This window comes from Piliocolobus tephrosceles, chromosome 21 (genome assembly GCF_002776525.5).
Source record: "Piliocolobus tephrosceles isolate RC106 chromosome 21, ASM277652v3, whole genome shotgun sequence".
Classification (NCBI taxonomy): Eukaryota; Metazoa; Chordata; class Mammalia; order Primates; family Cercopithecidae; genus Piliocolobus; species Piliocolobus tephrosceles.
Window position 1 is genome coordinate 34,360,864 of NC_045454.1, and position 22,160 is coordinate 34,383,023.

Consider the following 22,160-nt stretch of genomic DNA (forward strand, 5'->3'; position numbering starts at 1 on the left):
AGAAAAGAAAAGAAAAGAAAAGAAAGAAAAGGCAGAGCTGTGAGCCGGGCCTAGGGAAGTGGGATGGGGCGAGGCTTGGTTGAGGGGCGTGGTCTCCGTGGTCTAGGAGGGGCGAAAGGTACACCTCGGAGATTTGGGAATCCGAGGAGTGTGACCTTTGCCCTTCCCGACCTGATCCCACCCTGTCACACAGGACAACTGCCCGCTGGTGCGGAACCCAGACCAGCGCAACACGGACGAGGACAAGTGGGGCGATGCGTGCGACAACTGCCGGACCCAGAAGAACGACGACCAAAAGGACACAGACCAGGACGGCCGGGGCGATGCGTGCGACGACGACATCGACGGCGACCGTGAGCTCGATGGGGGCTGGGGGGCGAGGAGAGGCGGCGGGCACCGAAGGGCGGGATTCGGCTTCCGGACGGGACTTGGTCGGCTTTGGAAGCCGGATGGGGTGAGCTGGACTAGGGCGCCCTGGACCAAAGACCATGGTGGCGCGACAGAAAAATGCAAGCTGGGCTGGGAGGCCGGGAAAAAGGCAGAAGTATTTGGAAGGGAAGGTGGTCCCTGCGTCAAATACCGCAGGCAGAAATTAAGAGTACAGAGATTCAAGCCTGGGGTTTAGAACCTGGGAGGTGACAACTTTACAGATGGGGACATAGGGGCTCAGGGTGGCACACACAGGCACCCAGCTGAGTCACCCTGGGAGTGAGAGCCAGTCCCCCTCTCTGGCCTTCCCTTGGATGGGACCATCCATTCTTAAAGTTCCCTTGGGCGGACGCGGTGGCTCAAGCCTGTAATACCAGCACTTTGGGAGGCTGAGGCGGGTGGGTCACGAGGTCAGGAGTTCGAGACCAGCCTCACCAACATGGTGAAACACCGTCTCTACTAAAAATACAAAAATTAGCTGGGTGTGGTGGTGCACAACTGTAATCCCAGCTACTAGGGAGGCTGAGGCAGGAGAATCACTTGAACCCGCGAGGTGGAGGTTGCACTGATCCGATATCGCGCCACTGCACACTCCAACCTGGGTGACACAGTGAGACTGTCTCAAAAAAAAGAAGATCCTATGAAGCTGGGGCTCTGTTCCAGGCCAGCCTCAGGCCTGGCCTCATCCTAATGAAGTCATCCTGGCCTAGTCCCAATCTTGGGACTCTGGTCCCATGGATTCCCGCAGGTATCCGCAACCAGGCCGACAACTGCCCCCGGGTACCCAACTCAGACCAGAAGGACAGTGATGGCGATGGTATAGGGGATGCCTGTGACAACTGTCCCCAGAAGAGCAACCCGGATCAGGTGAGGGCAGGCCAGACTCCAGCTGGGTAAGCCCTCTGGGTGAGCTGCAAATTGGATTACCCAGCCCACAGCCCAGCTTAGAGCATTTCACATTGCCAGAGAAATGACCTCCTGGTCCTAACAGCCTGGGGCGGGGGTTTCCTTGGGGTCAGGAGGACTTTGGCTATGCGGCTGGGTTGGGTGAGAGGCTTTCTGATTTCCTCTGTCTGATTGTGGACCCCCGTATGCTGCCCCCCCCCCCCCCGCAGGGGGATGTGGACCACGACTTTGTGGGAGATGCTTGTGACAGCGATCAAGACCAGTAAGGAGGCCACCACCCGGGGTGGGTGTCCGGGTAGCCCTTGACAAAACGCTCTGGAGAGCTCATTGTCTCTGGATCCCACCTATCCACTCTAGGGACGGAGATGGACATCAGGACTCCCGGGACAACTGTCCCACGGTGCCTAACAGTGCCCAGCAGGACTCAGACCACGACGGCCAGGGTGATGCCTGCGACAACGACGACGACAATGACGGAGTCCCTGACAGTCGGGACAACTGCCGCCTGGTGCCCAACCCTGGGCAGGAGGACGTGGACAGTATGGCGGGGGCGGGGCCTGTGGTAGGGGCGGGGCCAGTGGGCGCTCCTGGGACGGGATCTAGGGTGGGAGGGGCCTGACCTGAGCCCACCGAGGGAGTCTCCCACCTCTCAGGGGACGGCGTGGGCGACGTGTGCCAGGGCGACTTTGATGCAGACAAGGTGGTAGACAAGATCGATGTGTGTCCGGAGAACGCTGAAGTCACCCTCACTGACTTCCGGGCCTTCCAGACAGTCGTGCTGGACCCGGAGGGTGACGCGCAGATTGACCCCAACTGGGTGGTGCTCAACCAGGTGGGAGAGGGGGCCAAGTGGGAGGTGATGGGACCCTAGAACCCCCCATAGTGAGGCCTATGCTGAGGACGGGGTGCCTAGGGCTGTCACGGCCAGCCTGAGGCCCTCCTTTCTTTGACCCCATCAGGGAAGGGAGATCGTGCAGACAATGAACAGCGACCCAGGCCTGGCTGTGGGTGAGAAGCGGGGAGCAGCGCAACCCTGCACGGAGCGGGCTCAGGGAGAAGGACCAGAGAAGGGGCGGGCCCGGGCTGAGGATGGGCGGGGTCAGAGGGGGGCGGGCCCGGACTGAGGAAGGGCGGGGCCAGGTGGGCGGGGTCATGGGGCGGGTCTGGGCAGAGGAGGGGCGGGCTCGAGAAGGGCGGGGCCGAGTGGAGCTGGTGGGGCGTGGCCAATGGTAGATGAGGGCGTGGCTGAGTCTGGGCTCCGCGAGTGGGGATGGGGCGGGTCTGCAGGGAGATAGGGACCCAGGGAGCAGGTTTGAACTCTGGGTGCCAGGTTCTGAGGGCTGGGGCTGGCTTTCGGAAAAGCCACTGCTCTCTCCCCATCCCTAGGTTACACTGCCTTCAATGGCGTAGACTTCGAGGGCACGTTCCATGTGAACACGGTCACGGATGACGACTATGCGGGTTTCATCTTTGGCTACCAAGACAGCTCCAGCTTCTACGTGGTCATGTGGAAGCAGATGGAGCAAACGTACTGGCAGGCGAACCCCTTCCGTGCTGTGGCCGAACCCGGCATCCAACTCAAGGTGCCAGGGTCGTCCGTGCCTGACCTCTGTGGTTCTCATGCCCTCCCATGCCCCTCCCTACAACCCTTTACAGCCCTTATAGCCCTCCAGCCCCACAGCCTCATACTATGGACCTCAGAGTTGTCCCAGCCCTCCTCTGGGCTCCCACAGTCCCCAAATCCTCCCAGTTCCTTGCACAAGCCCTCCAACATTCTCAAGGTCCCCCAGTCTTCCTATGGACCCTAAACCCTCTTGCAGAGCCCTAAACTTTTCCTTAGTTTCCAAGTCCTTCTGCAGAGCCCCCCAGTCCTCCCAGACCCTGAATCTGTCCACAGACTCCCAAATCCTCTCATGAACCTGCAGGCCACTGCTGCCCCCTGTGACCTAGCCATAAGCTGCCATTGGGCCCCTGAAGAAGGCTTCCTTGTGGGTCTCTTATCCAGAACCCTTCTGGCCACCCACCACCTGCTGCTCCCCACTGTCTCTCCAGGAAGGTGTCTAGGGGGACTCTGGTGGCCTGTGAGGTCTCTAACCATCTTTCCTGGGTACTGGCAGGCTGTGAAATCTTCCACGGGCCCTGGGGAACAGCTGCGGAATGCACTGTGGCATACAGGAGACACAGACTCCCAGGTGCGGCTGCTGTGGAAGGACCCGCGAAACGTGGGTTGGAAGGACAAGAAGTCCTATCGTTGGTTCCTGCAGCACCGGCCCCAAGTGGGCTACATCAGGTGGGGACTCCACCCCCTGCAGTGGGCTGGGCCGGAGACACGTAGGCCCAGGTGGGAGTCCCCTGACCAGGCAGGGGCTGTGCAACCCTGGTCCCCTTATCTGTACAATAGGAAATATACAGTGCAGTTAGAATGAAACTATGCTGGTCCAGGCGTGGTGGCTCACACCTGTAACCCCATCACTTTGGAAAGCCAAGGTGGGAGGATTGTTTGAGCCCAGGAGTTCGAGGCCAGCCTGGGTAAAACAGTAAGACTCTGTCCCTACAAAAAAGAAAAAAATTAGGGCAGGTGCAGTGGCTCATGCCTGTAATCCCAGCACTTTGGGAGGCCGAGGCGGGTGGATCACCTGAGGGCAGGAGTTTGAGACCAGCCTGGCCAACATGTTGAAACCCCGTCTCTACTAAAAATACAAAAATTAGCTAGGCGTGGTGGTGGGGGCCTGTCATCCCAGCTACTCAGGAGGCTGAGGCAGGAGAATTGCTTGAACCTGGGAGGCGGAAGTTGCAGTGAGCCGAGATAGTGCCATTGCATTCCAGCATGGGTGACAAGAGTGAGACGCTGTCTCAAAAAAAAAAAAAAAAAAAAAAAAAAAAAGCAGCCAGGCGTGGTTGCACGTGCCCATGGTCCCAGCTACTAGGGAGGCTGAGGTCACTTGAGTCTGGGAGTTAAGGTGGCAGTAGTTGCACCACTGCACTCCAGCCTGAGTGACAGAGCGAAATCCTGGTAAGGACACAGCACACAGTGTGTATCCAGCTAGAAATGGGGCCTCACCCAGTCTGTTTCTCAGTCTCTATTCCATGCTGCTAGGCAAGCCCAGGCGCTCTGTTTAGCACCAACTATGTCCAGGGCCCTTGATGGTGTTTAGCACCAACTATGTCCAGGGCTCTGTTTAGCACCAACTATGTCCAGGAAACTGAGGCCCAGGGCAGAGGCCTCACCTGCTCCCAGTGCAGCCCAGTCAGGGGTACCCATCTTCCAGGGCTGGCCACGGAAACTCTGAGAGGGAAGGGCCTAGCCCAGGTCCCCTACCCCTCACCATGTCTGACCCTCAGGGTGCGATTCTATGAGGGTCCTGAGCTGGTGGCCGACAGCAACGTGGTCTTGGACACAACCATGCGGGGTGGCCGCCTGGGGGTCTTCTGCTTCTCCCAGGAGAACATCATCTGGGCCAACCTGCGTTACCGCTGCAATGGTGAGCCGAGGGCCGGCGGGGCGCAGGCGGGGAGTCTGCACACAGGCGCTGCCGGCCTTCTCAGCCCTCACCCGCTTGCTCTTTCCCTGCAGACACCATTCCAGAGGACTATGAGACCCATCGGCTGCGGCGAGCCTAGGGACCAGGGTGGGGACCCACCGCCGGATGACAGCAACCCTCACCGTGGCTGGATGGGGGCTCTGCACCCATCCCCAAGGGGTGGCCATCCTGAGGGGGAAGCGAGAAGGGCTCCGAGAGGACAAAATAAAGTGTGCGTGTGGGGAGTGGCGGCTGTGGTTTTTGCTGCAGCAAGACAGTAGGGACAGGCCTCTGAGGGAGGGTTGGGCCAGGGGACCCCAAACCAAGGCCTCAGTGCTGCAGCTGCTGCTGAGTGCCAGTGGCCTGCCAGGGACTGTCCAACTGTGATCTGGGGTTTGGGGAGGCCCCTGGGTCTGCCTCCACAACCCACCACCTCATGGTCACAGGCCTGGATGCCAGCCACGGAAGAGCTGAGACCCCTGATACGGTGTCCGCCCCAGGATTCTGGGGGGCAGGTTTGCAGTCACCCCAGCTTTGGGGACCCTTTCCCTTGCTTGGTCTGGGGTGTGTGTGTGTTCAGAAGGGCCGAGGCACCTGCCAGGTGCACCTACCACGCCCAAGTGTCATCCCTGAGGGAGGAGGGAGGGGCTCAGATAAAAGAGGAAGAGCCAGTGACGAAAACCTTGGATTTTTATTACGTTTCATTACAAAGATGCAAAGGTACAAAGACAAAAGCGGCCACGCCGGAGGATGGGGCAGGGACGGCCGAGTGTGCCCTGAGCCACCTGCCCCCGCCCGCTGTGGCCGCCCACAATCATGGCCCACGGGATGTCCGTGGCAGAGTATACATGCTGGGGTTGGGGGAGAGCCAGCCTGGGCACAGAGGGGCACAGGCGGGAACAGGGCTCGGACCGGCGGGTTTGCATATATCAGTGGGGCCGCCCAGCCCCTCGGGGGCAGTCTCCTACTCAGGGGCATGGCAGGGCCAGTGGACTTTGGCTGCCAAAGCCCTCCCTCTCCAGGCCTGCTGGCCAAGGCCATGGCTAAGTCCCCTTGTCCCTGATGGGCAGGAGGTCAGAAGTGCTTGATGGCTGGAGTGGGCAAGGGTTGTCCCCAAATTCCAGAACACTTCAAGATGGGGGCCACCCCCGGACCCCAACACATGCCACCTGTCCCTGGCTTCTGGGGATAGGGTGCTGGCCAGGAGCCCAGAAGGTGGACAGAGACTCTGGAATCGTCAAAGCCAGCACCCCAAGGCCCAGCCCCTGCCCCCCATCCTGCCCAGGAGGAGCCAGGGCCCTGAGACATGCAGGTCTGAGAAAGTGACAGGGGAGACACTGAGGCTCGGGTCACGAGGCACTCGTTCCTGCCCCACCCATGCCCTTTGGAGCTCCCCAGCACCCAGGCCTGGGGGTACAACTTGCTCCGGAACCTCCTGCTCCCAGGGGGAGAACGGTGTCTGTGGCCAGTGGGGGTGGGTGGACACCTGTGCCACACGGAAGGGTATGGGGTGCCTGACCCCTGCCTGGTCAGGACCCTGGAAGGCCAAGGGCCACAGGGAACAGGACACTCAGGTGGAGCTGGCTGGGGAACGTCCCAGGGACCCCCAAATCACACGCCGCAAGACCCCCCAGGAAATGGAGGCCCCTGGTCCATGGTGAATGGGGATAGAAAGAGACCCAGGTGTCCATGTAGCCCAGGCAGGCCTCCCAGGGTGAGGGGCCGAGTCTTGCCCCTGCTCTTAGGCTGTGTAGGGAAGGCTCTGGCGCCCGCACGCCCTGACCCAGACCACCACACGCAGGTGATGGGCCAGGCCCAGGGGCACATCTGTGCCATCGGCTTTGTGGCCCTTGTTCTGAGAGCCCTTGCGTCCCACCCCCACAGGGAGGGCCCCTCGGCCTCTGAGACGGCTCCATCAGGACCCAGTGAAGGCGATGGGAGCTGCTGTTTTCCGGGCAAGGCGACAGAGGACCCCTGAATCCTGCTGGACCTCACTCTGCCAGTCTATCCCTGGTTGGAGGGCTCCTTGGAAATACAGAAAACTCAGGAAGCAGGTTGCAGCCTGAGTTTGGAAGGATGTTTGGTTAAAAAACAGCTCAAGGCCCACCTAATGGGGGCACCAGGGCCCCCTCTAGGGACAGGTCCTGCTGAGCCTCATCAGGCCTGGGATGCTGGGCAAAAGAGGCTCACACCTGTAGCCCCAGAACTTTGGGAGGCTGAGGAGGGAGGATCGCTTGAGCCCAGGAGTCCGAGACCAGCCTGGGCAACACAGCAAGACCCCATCTCTAAAAAAATAAAATAGAAGCCACCCTGCCTGGCCCCCCATGGGCCTCTGGCAGGCTCCTGTCCCACCTGACCAGGCTCAGGCAAGGTCCCAGCTCACAGCCCTCAAGCTTGACATCCAAGCCCCAGCAGGAGGGATGGATGGACATGGGAAGGCCTCCTGGCTAAGGGTCCTCCTGTGAGCTCGCCCCCCTGAAGAAATCAGGCCAAATACACCGATGCCAACACTCTCCTACCCAGAGCTGAAAACCCACAAGCAGGCCCTGACGGGGGCAAAGAACCCTCTTCTCTGGAGGAGAAGGCTGAGCTCAGGCTACACCCTCTGCCTGCCAGACTCACGACCCTGGGGAGTGACGTCAGCGAAACAGGCAGGTGGGGATGCCATGCTCTCAGGAGGAAGAGCCCTGGCTGAACTTCACCGTAGGGGACTGGTGCGCCCAGTGGAGGGTCTGTGGAAGCCACGAGCACACGGGTGGGTGGGGAGAGCAGCCTCTAACTTAGCGTAGACCAAGCACACAGGCGGCAGGTCTATGTACATGCCGTAGCCCCCCACACGGGCCTGCCCCTCAGGAATTGGCTCATCAAATCACAGTATTTTCACATCACAAAGCAAAAGGTTGATTTCCTTAAGCCGTCTTTTTTCAGAAAGTCTTGGCAATTCAAGAATATGTAGTAGTGATATTTAAAAAAAACACACGTACACACACACAAAAGGCCATGGGAGGCCCACCCAGGTCCAGGAGGGGCATGAACCCTTGTGGAACGCGGGGATGCCTGGCTGCTGGCTCCTGGCTCGGCCCTGGGGACCTGCATGGGCCCCACTTTCCCTGGCAAGCTTGGACCTCGGTCCACCAGGTTCTCATTGGAAAAAGAACTCCGTAGCAGACCGAGGTAGTCACGTTAACACAATGTCACTGTGAATCTGGCTTCAGGACGCTGGAAATGGGCCACGGGCCTGGGATGCTCCGAGATGGGCACCCCTCCTCTCCTATCTGTCTACACCGAAGACCAGGGGACAAGTAGTGGTGCCCGCCAGAGGCTGGACAGACGGGGAATGAGGGCTGATGAGGTTTCCTAGCGTGGTCCTCAAGGCCTTGTTTTGAAAACCGCATCCAGGCGGGTTGCTTGTAATTTTATTAAGGCCATTTTTTAAAAAGTCCTACATACAAGTTTAATGGTAATCAAACTCTCCTATGTACATGTAGTTTTTCTTAAAAAAAAAAAAAAAAAAAAAAGTCCCCGCTGTCTGCCCCCAGCCTCCGTCATGGTAAGAGAAAGTGACCTTGACCTGGACAGACCGACACTCTGCTCCCCCCATACCTTGGAACAAGACGGCAGCAGGAGCAACATGACCAGGGAGCCTTCTCCTACGAGTGGCCACTTGGCTGCTCAGACACATGCCAAAGGCATTGCCGGGGAAAGAGAGGGAGGGATAGTCGCTAGGATCAAACCCAGCTCTCGAGGACAGAAGCCAGGGTGCCCAGGACCCCAGTGAAAGCAGCGGCCATACCACCACAAATAAACGGACTCAGCAGAAGGCGCTGGCCTGGCAAGCAGGGGCGAGCGAGAGTTGCAATGCAGTTTTGGGGGGATCAGAACAGCGGTTCCTATTCCAAGGAGAACAGCAGAAAACAAAGCCAACCCCGATGCCTCCCTCACAGGGCCCGTGGTATGGAGGGTTCAGGACGGCTCCCAAGGACCCTGTCACCCTGGTCTTGGAGGTGCTCCTGAAACTAAAACGCACACTGCTATGTGTCTCCAAGTCCACCTGACATGACCCTGAGCTGCCAAGAAGGGGTGGCCGGCAGACCACACTGCCCAAAAGAGGGGGCGTGGGCTGGGAGCCAGAGGGTCGGGCGGGGAGGGGATGAAATGCCAGCTCCACCCAGGTTCTCAGGGAGGACCGTGCTCCTCATCTCAGGAACCCTCGCTCCCTGCCAGTCCCCCACACTCTTGGAGCAGAGAGGTCTCAGCTGCCACTGGTCATGGCGTCTTCACACACACACTCTAAGGACTAGCAGGCACCTCTGGGAGAGGCCAGCAGGGCCCGGTCTTCAAGAGACCCTCAACAAAAGGCGAGGCCCCTTCCCGGAAGTCTGTTATGTGGCCCTGGCAGAGGCACCTCTGCCTACCGTGAGCTCCTGACAAGTCCCTGCCCGCCGACCAGCCCTTTCGTTTTGAGATAACTTGGGGTGAAACCCAAAAGCTGGACACACTGCTTAGACTCAGGTGGGTGACGGGCTGCTTTGGGGCGCGTGGCCTCCATTTCCAGTTAGCTTAAAAAATAGGTAAAGTTGGATTTCTGAAATAAAAACATGCTCTCAGGCAAGTGTTGGCTTAAAAAGTTAAGCCACTCATCTACAACCAAAATGTAAAGAGAAACTAAAAGGAAAACAAAACACACAATGAAACTCCCCTGGCCACCTCTCCCTGTACCTTAAATTAACAGCATCTATGACAGGACCAGTGACCACAGTGCGGGACAGGAGGGGCCACGGGTTGTAAAGCCCCAAGAGGTAACCCGTCTCCACGCGCGACCCCTCACGGGGCCTTCCGGTCACTTCCCGGCAAAGGTGGCCACCAGTGGGCCTGCCTGGGGTGAGGCAGGGCTTGGAGGGGATGGAGACAGGGCGAGGAGGGTCGTGCGGGGTCCGCCGCCCTGCATGCTCTGTCCACTTTGCGCCTGCCCCGGTGGACACCAGGGCTCTGTGTGTGCTCAGAAATATAAAAGACAGCCGTCAAAATAGTGTTTATTTCACTTTGCGTCTGCCCCGCGCTCTGGCGCCTCCTCCCTGGGGCGGCGTGGGGCTCACTCTCTACCTGACCACGGGCTGGGGATGGCGGATGGGTCGGGGGACCAGGAACTGAGGAAGGCAGTGAGAGCTGGACAAACAGTCGGAAAATGTGCCACGGCCCACAGCCCTGGCGGACCATGCGCGCCCCTCCCCTGAGCCTGCCTGCCACGCTGGGAGCTGACACTTCCCGCATCTTACAGGGGATGGCTCAGGCCCCGGGGCTGGGGGCGAGGGAGCCAGTGCAGGGAGGGTCTGCAGGGGTGGGGGGCTCACGGCCTCCGATCCCAGCCCAGCCCCGGGCAGGCAGGTGGGTGGATGGCCCAGCTCGCGGCCTCGCGATTGGGCTTCGCGGGAGGTGGACAACCGGGGGCGGGCTGGCAGGGGGCGCTTGGCGGCATTGCAAGCTCAGAATCACAAGCTCGGCCGTTGGCGAGGGACGGAGCGTGGCCGTCCCCGGGCTGGGGAGGCGCCGTCGGGACGGCTGAGCGGCAGGGTGCCGGCGTGCCCGCTCACAGGCGGTCCATCCGGAAGGTGTCCTCGGTGGCTGGGTCGGCCAGAACCATGTCGGGGTCGTTGAGCATGTGCAGTCCGTCGAGGGTCAGGGGGTCGATCTTGAGTTCGTCCAGGGGAAACTGGCTGTCGGAGTCAAAGCTGACGTCGCCGACCCCAGCCAGAGAGCTGGTCAGTTCTTTAGAGAGGCTGGGGGGGGACTCTCCTGTCACTGGGGGATGGGGTGGGGACAAAAGGCACTGCTTAGCCCTGGCTCCATCCCTCGCATCCATGGGTTGGACCAGGCATGCCTGCTGGGCGACTCTGTCCCCGGGGTATGCTGGCAACGTCTGGGGACGTTCTGGCTGTCATGACTGAGGAAGGGGACGCTACTGGCACATGAGATGCTGCTCAGCACCCTACAGTGCCTGGACCCCAGACACCAGTCTGGCCCCAGATGTCAGGAGCACCAAGGAGAAGCCTCAGGCCAAGGGCTGTGTCACTGACACACGTCAGTGTGACCTGGTGGGGACGGGGGCCTCCCTGGCTCTGCCATGAGGTCTCCTCAGCACAAGTCACTGAGAAGTAGGCTGGGGTGACTGAGTGGACCCAGCTGCTGCTAGGGCTGAAGGGAATTCTCGGTTCCCCCACAAAGACCCGGGTTCAAACCTAGGCTTCCACCTGTACTCAGTTTCCAGGTCTGAGAAATGGGTCTGAAAGGCCCTGTCTTTCTGGGCTGTTGAGGCCATTGCAGGGGTGAGATTCTCAGATTCGTCTCCTGAGTCCGAGGCTGGCACATCCACCCTTGAATTTCTTGCCAACTGCTGCCTACACCCACGGGGTGGGAAGGAGGTGCTGGATTCTGTACTCAGAGCCCAGGCCACAGTGGGTGGCACTAAATACGGACACTTCCAGCTTGGAAGAGGCCAGTGAGGACTGCTCGGGGGGTCGGGGGTGTCACCCTCAATCCAGCAGCTCTGGCTCATAAGGGAATCACCTTCTTTAGCAGGGAGACCAGGTCTGGGTGGCCATAGGAATTTCTGGGTTCTGTGCTAGATGGAGTCGGGTCTTCCTGACATGTGCCATGCAGGATGGGGCCGGCTCGTCCCCAGGAGCCCAGGCGCCGGCTCAGACTGCTTGGGTGCGGTTGTCACGGTGCATCACGGCCCTGACCCTGGTGTACCAGGCAAGGCCCACCCCACGGCCGTCCCTGACCCTGGTGCACATTCAGGTCCGGGGCCTGGGTAGTGGACATTGTGTACCCGACTGCTTGACCTTTACCCGGGCTACTCGGCCAGACACGAGGCTGACGAGAGGGGAGAGTGACCGTCTCTGTCCTATGCACGGGACGTCTGGTCCAGGGGTGTCTCCCTGGCCTGGCCCAAAGCCCAGGAGTGAGTTAAATCTGGGGGAGAGGGGGTGTGGCCTCCTCGGGCCCCCACCAAGCTTGGGTCATAGCCCTGGCCCTGTCAACCCTCATGCTGCGGGGCAGCAGTCTCTGGCTGTCTCCACATGGGCTGAGGCCCCTTGGGGCGCCACACACCTGCCCCCGGCCCGGCCTCACCTGTGAGGATGATGTTGGGGATGCCACTGTGGCTGGCGTATCCAAGCTGCTGCGAGTCCGGCAGGCTCCCGTGGCTGCCCGTGAGGCCCATCATGGCCGCCTGCGAGTAGTTGAGTGTGGAGCCGGGGCTGTACAGGCTGCTGGAGCTGATGGCGTTCTCCATCATGTTGAACTGCTCCAGCTGGGAAGGGAGGCACACCAGGCTGTGAGGGCCACCACGGGCCTGCCCGGTTGGCCACCCCAGGCCCCTGGCTGCTGTGGCTGGCCTGCCCACAGCTGGGGACGATGTCCCTGCAGGAGGCCCGGCACCCAGGCTGCCAAGCATGAGCCCCGCTCCGCCCGCCACCTGGGGCCTCCCCGCCACCCTGGAGGCTGGCTGGATGAATGGATGAATGGATGAGCAAGTGAGTGAGCAGCTCCAGGCTGCCACCAAGCCCCCTGGATGCCCCCGATCCTGGCCTCCACGAAAAGCCAGCACAACCTCCCGGCAAACCCGCGTGCACGGTCCATGCCTAGGCGCCGCGTCCACAGCCACGGTCCCATCCCTGTCTGGCCCGGCGTTCGCTGCCTGCCCCTCCTCACCTGCTGCCCTTGGCCTCCGCTCTGTGGGCGGGCACAGATGCCAGGGGAGGCAGCGCTGGGCCACCCCTGCCGGGGACTCAGCCTCTGTAGCCCGCAGATGGGACAGGGTGGGGGCCAAGGGGCAAAGCTGTGGGGCAGGCAGGGGCCCCCCGAGCATGCGCAGCTCTGACTCGCAAGGCCCAGGTCCCAGCAAGGGTCCCAGCGAGCATCTGTCCTGGGCACCAGCCGACTGGCGGCCTGGGCGCCCGCTCACCTGGTGGGACAGAGCATTGGCCTGCCTGGCCGCCATCTGCTGCTCATAGTACGCGTCCCCAAACACGCTGCCCAGTGTGGAAGTGTGCTGCAGACAGAAGAGAGGCCTGCTGTGGTCACGGCCCGAGGCCAGGCAGGAAGTCAGCACCTCCCAAGCCCAGCTGGAAGACAAGAGGCCCTTGGAACCTCCCAGACGGCGCCTGGGATGGCAGAAGGCTGATGATGATGCTTATTTTAGGGTTCCAGAAGTGCCCCTCAATCCTGGATGACTTTTTTCCACCACCTGATCCTGGGAGGCCTCTGCACCCCAAAACCCCCTTCCCAAGGCCCCATCCCCATCTCCTCTCCTCAAGCCAGGGTAAGGGAGCCTCCATTTCCATCATAGGGAAGTTGGGGGCCACAGGGATGAGGAACTCCCACCCAACAGGCCCCAGAGGAGAACCTGTCACCAGGGCCAAGGCGGGAAGTGCCCAGACGTTACATTCAGGACCGAAAGTGCACTTGGTGACTCCTGACGGGAGACAAAGGACAGGATGCAAGCCACGTACATGGACAGGATGGGCGTGCAGAGCCAGCCACCAGCTGAGAGAGCACAGGACAGGCACAGGGAGAGCCCCCGCCCAGGGCTGCCGCAGGATCTGGAGCCCTACTCCTGCTATCTGAGGCCAGCAGGGCTCTCAGAGGCAGGAGGACAGGGGCTGTCCCTGTGACAGGATCAGGGGGCTAGGGGAACTTACACGTGGTGGAGATGCTAGAAAGGAGGTACCCAGAGCCCCTGCCCAAGAGATGGTGGGATGAGGCCTGGGTGGAGTGTGGAGGCGAGGAGATGGTGGCTGTGGACGAGGCCTCGGGAGCCGCAGCTGCAGTGTGACCTTGAGGCTGCAGGAGGCCTAGCAGCATCCCAGGGGCTGGGAGGTCTGGCTGGTGTCCCCAGGAAGCCACTGTCCCCCAGCCATTCTCAGAGCTACAGCATAAGGCATGTGCCCTGCAAGGCATCCAGGTGAATGTCTCCACAGACCCCAGGCCCTGGCCCTCTCCCCTGGAGCTCCCCATCTGAGCTTTGCTCTAGAGCGATCCCCTTTGTTCCCGGAAGATCCCAACGCCTTAGTTTCTGGCCTCAATCCCAGAGAGGGGCCGGCCACAAACCCACTGGCTGCTCCTGGTGGTCAGTGGGCAGACAGCAGAGACAAACATGTTCGCCCTGGGGCAAGAGGGCTTGTGAGGTTGGACATCCCACTCAAACGCCAGGGAAGAGGTAAAAAGGTAAGCCAAGGAAGGGAAGGCCAGCCCGCGTGGCAAAAACGCTATCTGGGCCCTAAAAATCAACGGTTTCAGGTTTTGGAAACAAGGACTGCAAGCTTGTAGCTTGGTTTGCCCGAGGCGAGGGAGGCAGGCAATAGGTAATGTCCTGGCTACTGTAGAGCTGGTCCAAAGCTGGGTCTGTCCTGGGGCTCGGGGTGTGGGGTGGGACCAGGCTTCCAGGACAGCGCCTGATCCTGTCCCTGTGGGCTTGGGCTCAAAAAGACCTGGCATATGCGGGGGAACACAGGCTGAGGCTTCCCTGTGAGGCTGCCATGAGGGCTTGCCAGAAAGGTGAGCTTGAAGTCGGGAGAAAGCCACAAACCGGACCAAATGGTGCTGTCTGCGGCCCGGGGCTTTGCTGGGGTGCACACAGTGCCTACTCGAGGCAGGGCACAGCAGCTGTGGGGTGGTCTGGGCCTGTGGGACCAAAGGGTGAGTCCTTGGAGACACAGTGCAGAGGGAAGGCAGGTCTGGCCTCCACCTAGAACCACCTGCCCCCGAGAGCCCCATCCTGACGTCCCCACACCTCCAAGAGCCACCTGCCTCCCGCGTCAGCGCACGACGGACACCAGACACACAGACATGGGCTTGACAACACCGCCACCTGCTCGCTGCCCGACAAACTAACCTGCTTTGGCTTGGGGCCCAAAAATTCACCAAACGTTCTGGTGACTCTCTCCTGAGAGAAACTGGCTTGACCCCTAATTCCTGTCCTGTCTCACACGCAAGAGGGACCTCACTCAGGAACCAGCCCCCCCGGGCTGCCCACCTGCGACAGGCCCCATCTGCCGCTTCTCCAGCACCCCAGCCCCATCCCCAACAGCACCACACGACGAGACCAGACACGCTGCCAGAGCCCGAGAGCTCCGAGAGCCAGTGTGGACAGACTGAGCGTGCGCAGACACCAGGCTGACCCCCATGCCTCCCCGAGACCATTGCTGCCCCCCACTTCGCTTCCAGAACACGGGGCTACGGGCAGTGATCCCAGATAACCCTTGCCTGATGGGGCAGATGTCCCTACACACGTGTGAGAGCTGGAGATGGGGGCAGAGGGGCTTCACTGTCCTTGTCTGTGGCACTCACAGTTTGCCCTGGGACAAGGGAGCCCAACCTCAGCCCTGGAGGGGCGACTCTTCTATCTAGCTGGGAAGTAGGATGAGAGCATCCCCTCTACCAGGGACAGGGATGGCTTCAGCACCCGGGGCACAGCAGTGGCTGCTAGGGGCTTCTCAGCTTGGTGAAATTGTGGGGATGAGATGGTCCCAAGATAGTGGAGTTCTGGGGAGGCTCTGCTGCCAGGGTAAAAAAAGTTGGGGGCTGAATGTTGGCCTTGTGGGTACCCCTCTCCCTGGACACATGTTCCAGATGGAATGTGGGGTCTACTGGCCACACCTGATGTCCAAGTACAACACGAGGAGGCTGAGTGGGGAACCAGGCTGGCTGCTTCCACCGGCCAGGCAGAACGGAGGGCCATTCCGAGGAACCTGAACCTGGGAGGGGCTGGGGCATCAGCGAGCCAGGGTCCTACGGTGCTGGGTGCAGCTGATGGGTGAGGTCTGAGGCCGGCCTCAGTCTCCAGTCTGTGGAATGGGGACAAGGGCCCTGAGACACTGCAGAGTGGCTCAGAGAAGCCTCCTGGGCCAGTGGTTCTGGAGAAACACAGCTGCCTATGGGGTGAAGGGGAAAGCAGGGTCGAAGAGTCAGCGCCTTCTCTGTGGGCCGGCCAAATCGGGGGAGCCCCCAAAGCTCCAGCTCACTCTCCGGGTGGCACACTGGGTGTGGAAGGCATCGCCCCTGGGCCACTCAATGCGGACATCCAGGCAGGGCCACAGCCATCGCTAACGTCACTAATGTACATGAGGCACCCTTGTCACCCCCGCCTAGTATTCAGCAGAGGCAGGCCCTGGTGGCTCCTGGGAAGGGGCCTGTGGGGTTCCTGCCCTGGTGCAGCCTGGTGGGTGCACAGCTCAGGTCCGATGGCGTGGACGGGATGAGATGCATGAGGACATGCATGAGGACAGACAGCGGGCAGGGAACACACGGGGCATGAACAAGACGAGCGTTGGCGCCCGCAGGCCAAGGGGGAGGCGACGCCCCTTACTTGCGGGGAGCTCCCCGGGGAGAAGCCTTGATTGGAGACTGGCGAGGTGGGAGACTGGTTGGCCGGGGAGCCGGCGCTAGTGCGGTACTGCTGTAGAGCCGGCGCCTGCGATGACAGACAGGTCAGCACGCCACAGCCCAGCTGCCCCAAGCCCGGGCTCCAGTCCCTACTTCCCGGGAGCAGCCTGATCAGCCCCCCACCCCTCACACCTTGGTGATGGTCGCCACCCCACTGGTAGGCAGAGGAGCCTGGGCACCTGCAGGAAAGGTGGGTCCCTGAGACCTAGGGGGAGCTGCCCCCAAACCCAGCTTCCCAGGAAGGAACGGTGTGGAGGGTGGAGAACTGCCCTCCTTCCTAAAGCTACAGGAGGGTGATCAGAGGGTTGGCCCTGACTCAGCAGGCTCAGACCCAGAGAGCAACATGTGCACTCTCACGCATGCACACCGACACAGAGACACACCCACGTGCACACATATCCACACTAGAATATATATACCCACGCATGCACACCCACACATGCACACACGCCTACCCACACCCACAAATGCACACACGTGCATACATCCACACACAAATGTACACACCCACAAATGCACACATGCACACATCCACACAAATGTACACACCCACACATGCACACATGCCCACACACAGATGTCCATACATCCACAAATGTCCACACACCCCCAAATGTACATACCCACGCATGCACACATGCACACACATCCACATGCATGCACACCCATGCAGGTGCACACCATATACACCTGCACCCACCCACTTGTGCACACCCACAACCCACACACACACAGCCCCACGGGCAGGGAAAACCCAAGGCTGGGAACGTGGGTGCTGCCTCCTATTCCCGGCTCTCCCTCACTGTGTGCCCTGGGCGGGTCCCCTGCCTCTCTAAGCCCGCAGGTCCGCAGCCCAGCAGGTCGGGTCCGTCTCTGGGGGTGGGGACTGAGTGAAGGCCATCTTGCTAGCAGCCCAGGCTCCCAGCACGGGGCAGTCAAGTCACTATCCCCGCCCTACTGCAGGACAAACCTGCCTGGGTTATGCCGTCTGAGACCTGCACGGGGCAGCCACTTCCTCCACCTGCTCGAGGGACCAAAGGCCCAGGCATCCCACTGCTACGACCCAGACCTTTCAGAGAGGCAGGCTGGGCCGGGCCAGGCCCTGGATTCAGACCACGCTCTGGTCCTGGCACGGCCCAGCCATGCTGTGTGCCTGCAGACAATTTGCCTGACCTGTCTGAGCTGGTCACTGAATGAGGCCCAGCCTGACCAGTCCAGGGCCTATAACTGCTGTCTCCCTCATGTCCTTGGTGGCACTTTCTGGGCAGTCTGGGGTAGGGCTTGAGTCCAGGTGGGGTGGGGCGGGGCAGGGCGGGGGGTGGCAGTGAGCTCGCCTGTGTGGGTGACAGAAGCGCCAGCACTGTTACTTAGGGATGACTGACTTGAAGTGGGGGCAGGAAGCCATCTTTCTTGTGGGGGGTGCTGGGCATGGACAACCTGACCTAAGAGCCCTAGAGGGTCGTCCCTGCACCTGGTCCAGACACCCTGTGCCTCCAACAACACCCAGCTCCAAGGCGAGGCCCCACCTTGGGAGCCTCCCCCAGGACCTGCTGTGTTTCCACCAAAGGAAAGACTTGGGCACTTTCCCACCCGGGGGCCCTGGGTGGTGCCCTCCGAGAGGTCAGAACAGCTTGGGAACGTGGGTCTCTACCTGTGGGCTCACCCGCCTGCCCCGCCCAGCTCAGGGGGCTGTTCTTTGCAGAGCACACAAATTTTTGGAGGACATTTAGCCTGGGGCTGGTAGCTGGGTCAAGTGGGAGGACTCGTGCACCAAACACAGGTCCCTGTTTCTCTGGATGTGGCCCAATGCAGCTGTTTCCCACCCAGCCCGCACCACTGGAGCAAGCAGGTGGTCTGCAGAGTCAGGAAGATTTGTGGGTATGGGGTCAAAGCCCAGCCCTTGTCTGCTTGAGCTGGCCCTGAGCAGAAAGTCCAATGGTCTGAGCTGCAGCCCCCAGCCCTGGGCCCCAGGCGCTGTGCCCAGTGGGCTGCCGCCTCTCGGACTGGCCTCGCCTTTCCTTCCCTGATGAGCTTACGTCACCTCTGGCCCCCAGCCTGCGCCCTGGCCCTGAGAATGCTGTACTCTTCTTGCCTCCAAGGAAGCCTGGCTTTGGATGGGACAGGTCAGACAGGCCAAGAGGGGGTGCTTGGCAGTTAAACATGGGGTGGCCCACATTGGGTGGAGGCCGGGGCCAGCCACCTGCTCATGACTCAGTTTCTCCATCTCTACAGGGAGTGACAGTCTCAGTTTGATTCCCAGGGGTAGCCCCGTGGAGGCTGGAGGGAACACACCCCGGGCAGTGTTCACTGGGGTCCTGACCCCTGGCCCATGCAGCAGGTAACCCGACTGTTCTGCAGCCCCCCAGGCTGTCTTCACAAGACCCCCAGCCAGGCCCCGAGGGACCCCACCCTGGGCTTACCGAGGCGATGTCGATCCCCATCGACGGCTGGCCAGGGTTCTCTGGGGGGGACTGGGGGAGAGAGGACGGTACCGTGACCGCAAGTGGGGGCGGCTGTGGCCCACGAGTCAGGCTGGCGCTGGGCAACAGGGGGCCACCGGGGGGCAGGCGGACGGGCGCCTGTGGGGGTGGCGGGGGTGGTGGCTGCTGGGACGCGGGTGGAGGAGGCGGCGGGGGTTGGGGCTGCGGCGGTGGCTGCTGGGAGCCCGCTTGGGTGAAGAAGGCGTAGGGCAGCTGCTGCTCCAGAGACAGGGCGTCCATGGCTACAGCCTGCAGGAGAGGAGAGCGTCAGGCAGGGCAGGCCCTGGCTGTCAGTGCCTGGTCCCCTCAGGCCCCCACAGCCTGGCATGCTCAGCAGGTGGGGTGGAAGTGCCTGTGATCATGGACAGCCCCTGGGCTTGATGCTCCTTCACGATGAGGAAGCCCAGGCTAGAGAGGGTGGGCCTCACCCAGGGCCCCAGGGGTCAGCTGGAGCTGTGCAGGACCTGACCTCCTCCAGCTTGTTGTGCCTGCACCCACGCTACAGGCCGCGCAGCTCAGGCCAGTCCTGCAGGGCAAGCCCAGGATGGCCATCTCTGGTGGCTCAGTGAGCAGCCAGCTCCCAGCCCCTGTGGGTGACGCGGGGAAACCTCAAGTGATCTACCTGCCTCGGCCTCCCAAAGCCTTGCCCACCCTGGGGATGCTGGAGAGGATGGGTTGCTGGAGATACCAGCATGGCCCCTCACCAAGGGCTGGCTCAGGCCTTCACAGAGCTGGAAAGAGGAAAATCAATGAGAGGGAAGTGTGTGACGTTGGCTGTCTGGGTGGAAACTCACAGCCAGGTGCTACCAAGCTGACAGTCCTTGGGGAAGGTGGGGTCCCTACCCTCTAAGAAAGGCTGAGCATGCTCAGGAGGATGCCCGGCCTCTAAGGACCAGTGGGTCATTTGTGAAGGGAAAGGAGTTTCCAGATAGAGGGAAGGGGTAGGTGTCAGATTAAGACAGCCTAGCTCATAAAGTAGCTGAAGACACAGCTGCCAGGAGCCAGCGCCCACAGCTCTGTCTGGATCTTGATCTGAATAAGACAACTTTGTAAGCAGACAGGAGACATGAGGGCCGAGGGGCGGGGAGAAATGGAGTTCGGGCCGGGCATTGCCAGGTACCAAGGAACTACTATTAACTTGGTTGTAGGTGAACAATGCCACTGTGGTTACGTTAAAAACAAACATGCGGCAGGCATGGTGGCTCACACCTGCAATCCCAGCACTTCGGGAAGCTGAGGTGGGGTGATCACTTGAGGTCGGGAGTTTGAGACCAGCCTGGTCAACATGGTGAAACTCTGTCTCTACTGAAAATACAAAAATTAGCTGGGTGTGGTAGGCACATGCCTGTAATCCCAGCTACTTGGGAGGCTGGCCCAAGAATTGCTTGAACCTGGGAGGCAGAGGCTGTAGGAGCACCAAGAGCACGCTACTGCACTCCAGTCTGGGCAATAGAGTGAGACTCTGTCTCAAAAAAATAAAATTAAATTAAAAAAAAAAAAAAATTTTAATGTCAAGGTTCTGTTAGGGTTTTTTTGTTTTGTTTTTAAAAAGACAAAATGGATAAATTTCTAGAAATGCACAAATGACCAAAACTGACTCAAGAAAAAACAGAAAACCTGAATAGCCTTATAACAAGGAGATGAGATTGGAAACTTCCCAACAAATTTGAGCTAAGACACAGGGGGCTGCACTGGTGAATTTTACTAAACTCTTTTTTTTTTCTTTTTTAAGACATGGGATCTCACTATGTTCCCCAGGCTGGAATCAAACTCCTGGGCTCAAGCAATCCCTACTTCAGCCTCCCAAGTACCTGGGACTACAGGAATTTACCATTACACCCACCCAATTTTACCAAACATTTAAAGAGGAATTAAAAATGCTTCCAAAAAATAGAAGAGAAGAGAACATTCCTAACTCATTCTATGAAGCTGCACTGATTAGGTAAAAAAGAGGGAAGACTCAAATTAATAAAATCAGAAAATGAAAATGGGAACTTTGCTACTAATTTTACATAAATAAAAAGGATTACAAGGCCAGGTGTGGTGGCTCACGCCTACAGTCCCAGCACTTTGGGAGGCCGAGGTGGGCAGATTGCACGAAGCCAAGAGTTCGAGACCAGCCTGGCCAACACGGCAAACCCCATCTCTATTATTTATTTTTTTAAATTAGCTGGGCGTGGTGGTGGGCGCCTGTAATCCCAGCTACACAGGTGGCTGAGGCATAAGAATTGCTTGAACTTGGGAGGCGGAGGTTGCAATGAGCCAAGATCACGCCACTGCACTCCACCCTGGGTGACAGAGCAAGACTCTGTCTCAAAATTTTTTTAAAAAAGGGATTACAGCCAGGCGCAGTGGCTTACATCTGCAATCCCAGCACTTTTGGAGGGCAAGGCAGGCGGATCACTTGAGGTCAGGAGTTCGAGACCAGCCTGGCCGGCATGGTGAAACCCCATCTCTACTAAAAATTAAAAAAAAAAAAAATTAGCCGGGCGTGGTGGCACATGGGAGAGTGAAGCAGGTGAATGGCTTGAGCCCAGGAGGCAAGGTTGCAGTGAGTTGAGATCGTGCCACAGAACTCCAGCCTGGGCTACAGAGTAAGACTTTGTCTCAAAAAACAAACAAAAAAAGGGAATGTAAAAGAGTATTATGAACAATTTTCTGCCATCAAGTTGGATAGCAAAGACGAAATGGACAAATTCCGAGACAATACAAACTACCCAGAAAAGTAGATAAGCAAATACAACAAATTGAAAAATCAAAAGCTAAGCTCTTGAGTTTTTTTTTTTTTTTTTTTTTTGAAATAGGGTCTCACTCTGTCTCCCAGGGTAGAATGCAGTGGTGTGATTATGGCTCACTGCAGCCTCCACCTCCTGGGCTCAAGTGATCCTCTCATCTTAGCCTCCCTAGTAGCTGGGAACACAGGCGCACACCACCATGCCCGGCTAATTTTTTGTATTTTTGTAGAGACAGGGTTTCACCATGTTGGCCAGGCTGGTCTTGAACTCCTGACCTCAAGTGATCCACCCACCTCAGCCTCCCAAAGTGCTGGGATTACAGGCATGAGCCATGGCACCCGGCCTGAAAATATGGTAACAATTAGAAGCGCTGGGAGCATTCTCAAGGTTTCAGGGCCTCCTGGAAGGAGCAGGAGGCCTGCCGAGAGGTAGAGCCAGGGGTCCACCTTTCCCTTTCCCCCTCCCACTTGCCCCCCACCTTGCCCTCGCACCTGAGTGATGGGTGACAACGGGGACAGGGTGGGCGATGCCTGCTGACGCCTTGCCTCTGTGCTCAGGGACAGGGGGCTGACACCAGCTGGGCGGTGCTGTGGAGAGGAGCCAGGTGTGCTCATCCCTGGAAAGGAAGTGGGAGGGAGGGAGAG

General features: G+C 59.6%; 2 protein-coding genes across 4 annotated transcripts in view; one reads left to right on the plus strand and one right to left on the minus strand.

Moving 5' to 3' along the window:
- COMP (cartilage oligomeric matrix protein) overlaps positions 1-5,101 on the plus strand; it is an 8,903-nt gene extending 3,802 nt beyond the window's left edge. For 2 of the 3 annotated variants that reach the window (XM_023229609.1, XM_023229610.1), the window contains exons 9-18: positions 194-353; positions 1,178-1,296; positions 1,545-1,597; positions 1,693-1,874; positions 1,989-2,167; positions 2,295-2,343; positions 2,722-2,918; positions 3,453-3,625; positions 4,678-4,817; positions 4,910-5,100. In XM_023229609.1, coding sequence (XP_023085377.1) covers positions 194-353; positions 1,178-1,296; positions 1,545-1,597; positions 1,693-1,874; positions 1,989-2,167; positions 2,295-2,343; positions 2,722-2,918; positions 3,453-3,625; positions 4,678-4,817; positions 4,910-4,956 — 1,299 coding nt within the window. In that variant the 3' untranslated portion in view covers positions 4,957-5,100. Of the gene's footprint in view, positions 1-193; positions 354-1,177; positions 1,297-1,544; positions 1,598-1,692; positions 1,875-1,988; positions 2,168-2,294; positions 2,344-2,721; positions 2,919-3,452; positions 3,626-4,677; positions 4,818-4,909 lie in introns of all 3 variants that reach the window. The other variant, XM_023229608.1, reaches the window with a different exon arrangement.
- Positions 5,102-5,528: 427 nt separating this feature from the next.
- Positions 5,529-22,160, minus strand: part of CRTC1 (CREB regulated transcription coactivator 1) — a 102,765-nt gene continuing 86,133 nt past the window's right edge. The window contains exons 7-12 of the mRNA XM_026457019.1: positions 22,008-22,132; positions 18,722-19,030; positions 16,225-16,329; positions 12,823-12,909; positions 11,988-12,168; positions 5,529-10,655 (exon numbers count right to left, since the gene is read on the minus strand). Coding sequence (XP_026312804.1) covers positions 10,444-10,655; positions 11,988-12,168; positions 12,823-12,909; positions 16,225-16,329; positions 18,722-19,030; positions 22,008-22,132 — 1,019 coding nt within the window. The 3' untranslated portion in view covers positions 5,529-10,443. The remainder of the gene's footprint in view (positions 10,656-11,987; positions 12,169-12,822; positions 12,910-16,224; positions 16,330-18,721; positions 19,031-22,007; positions 22,133-22,160) is intronic.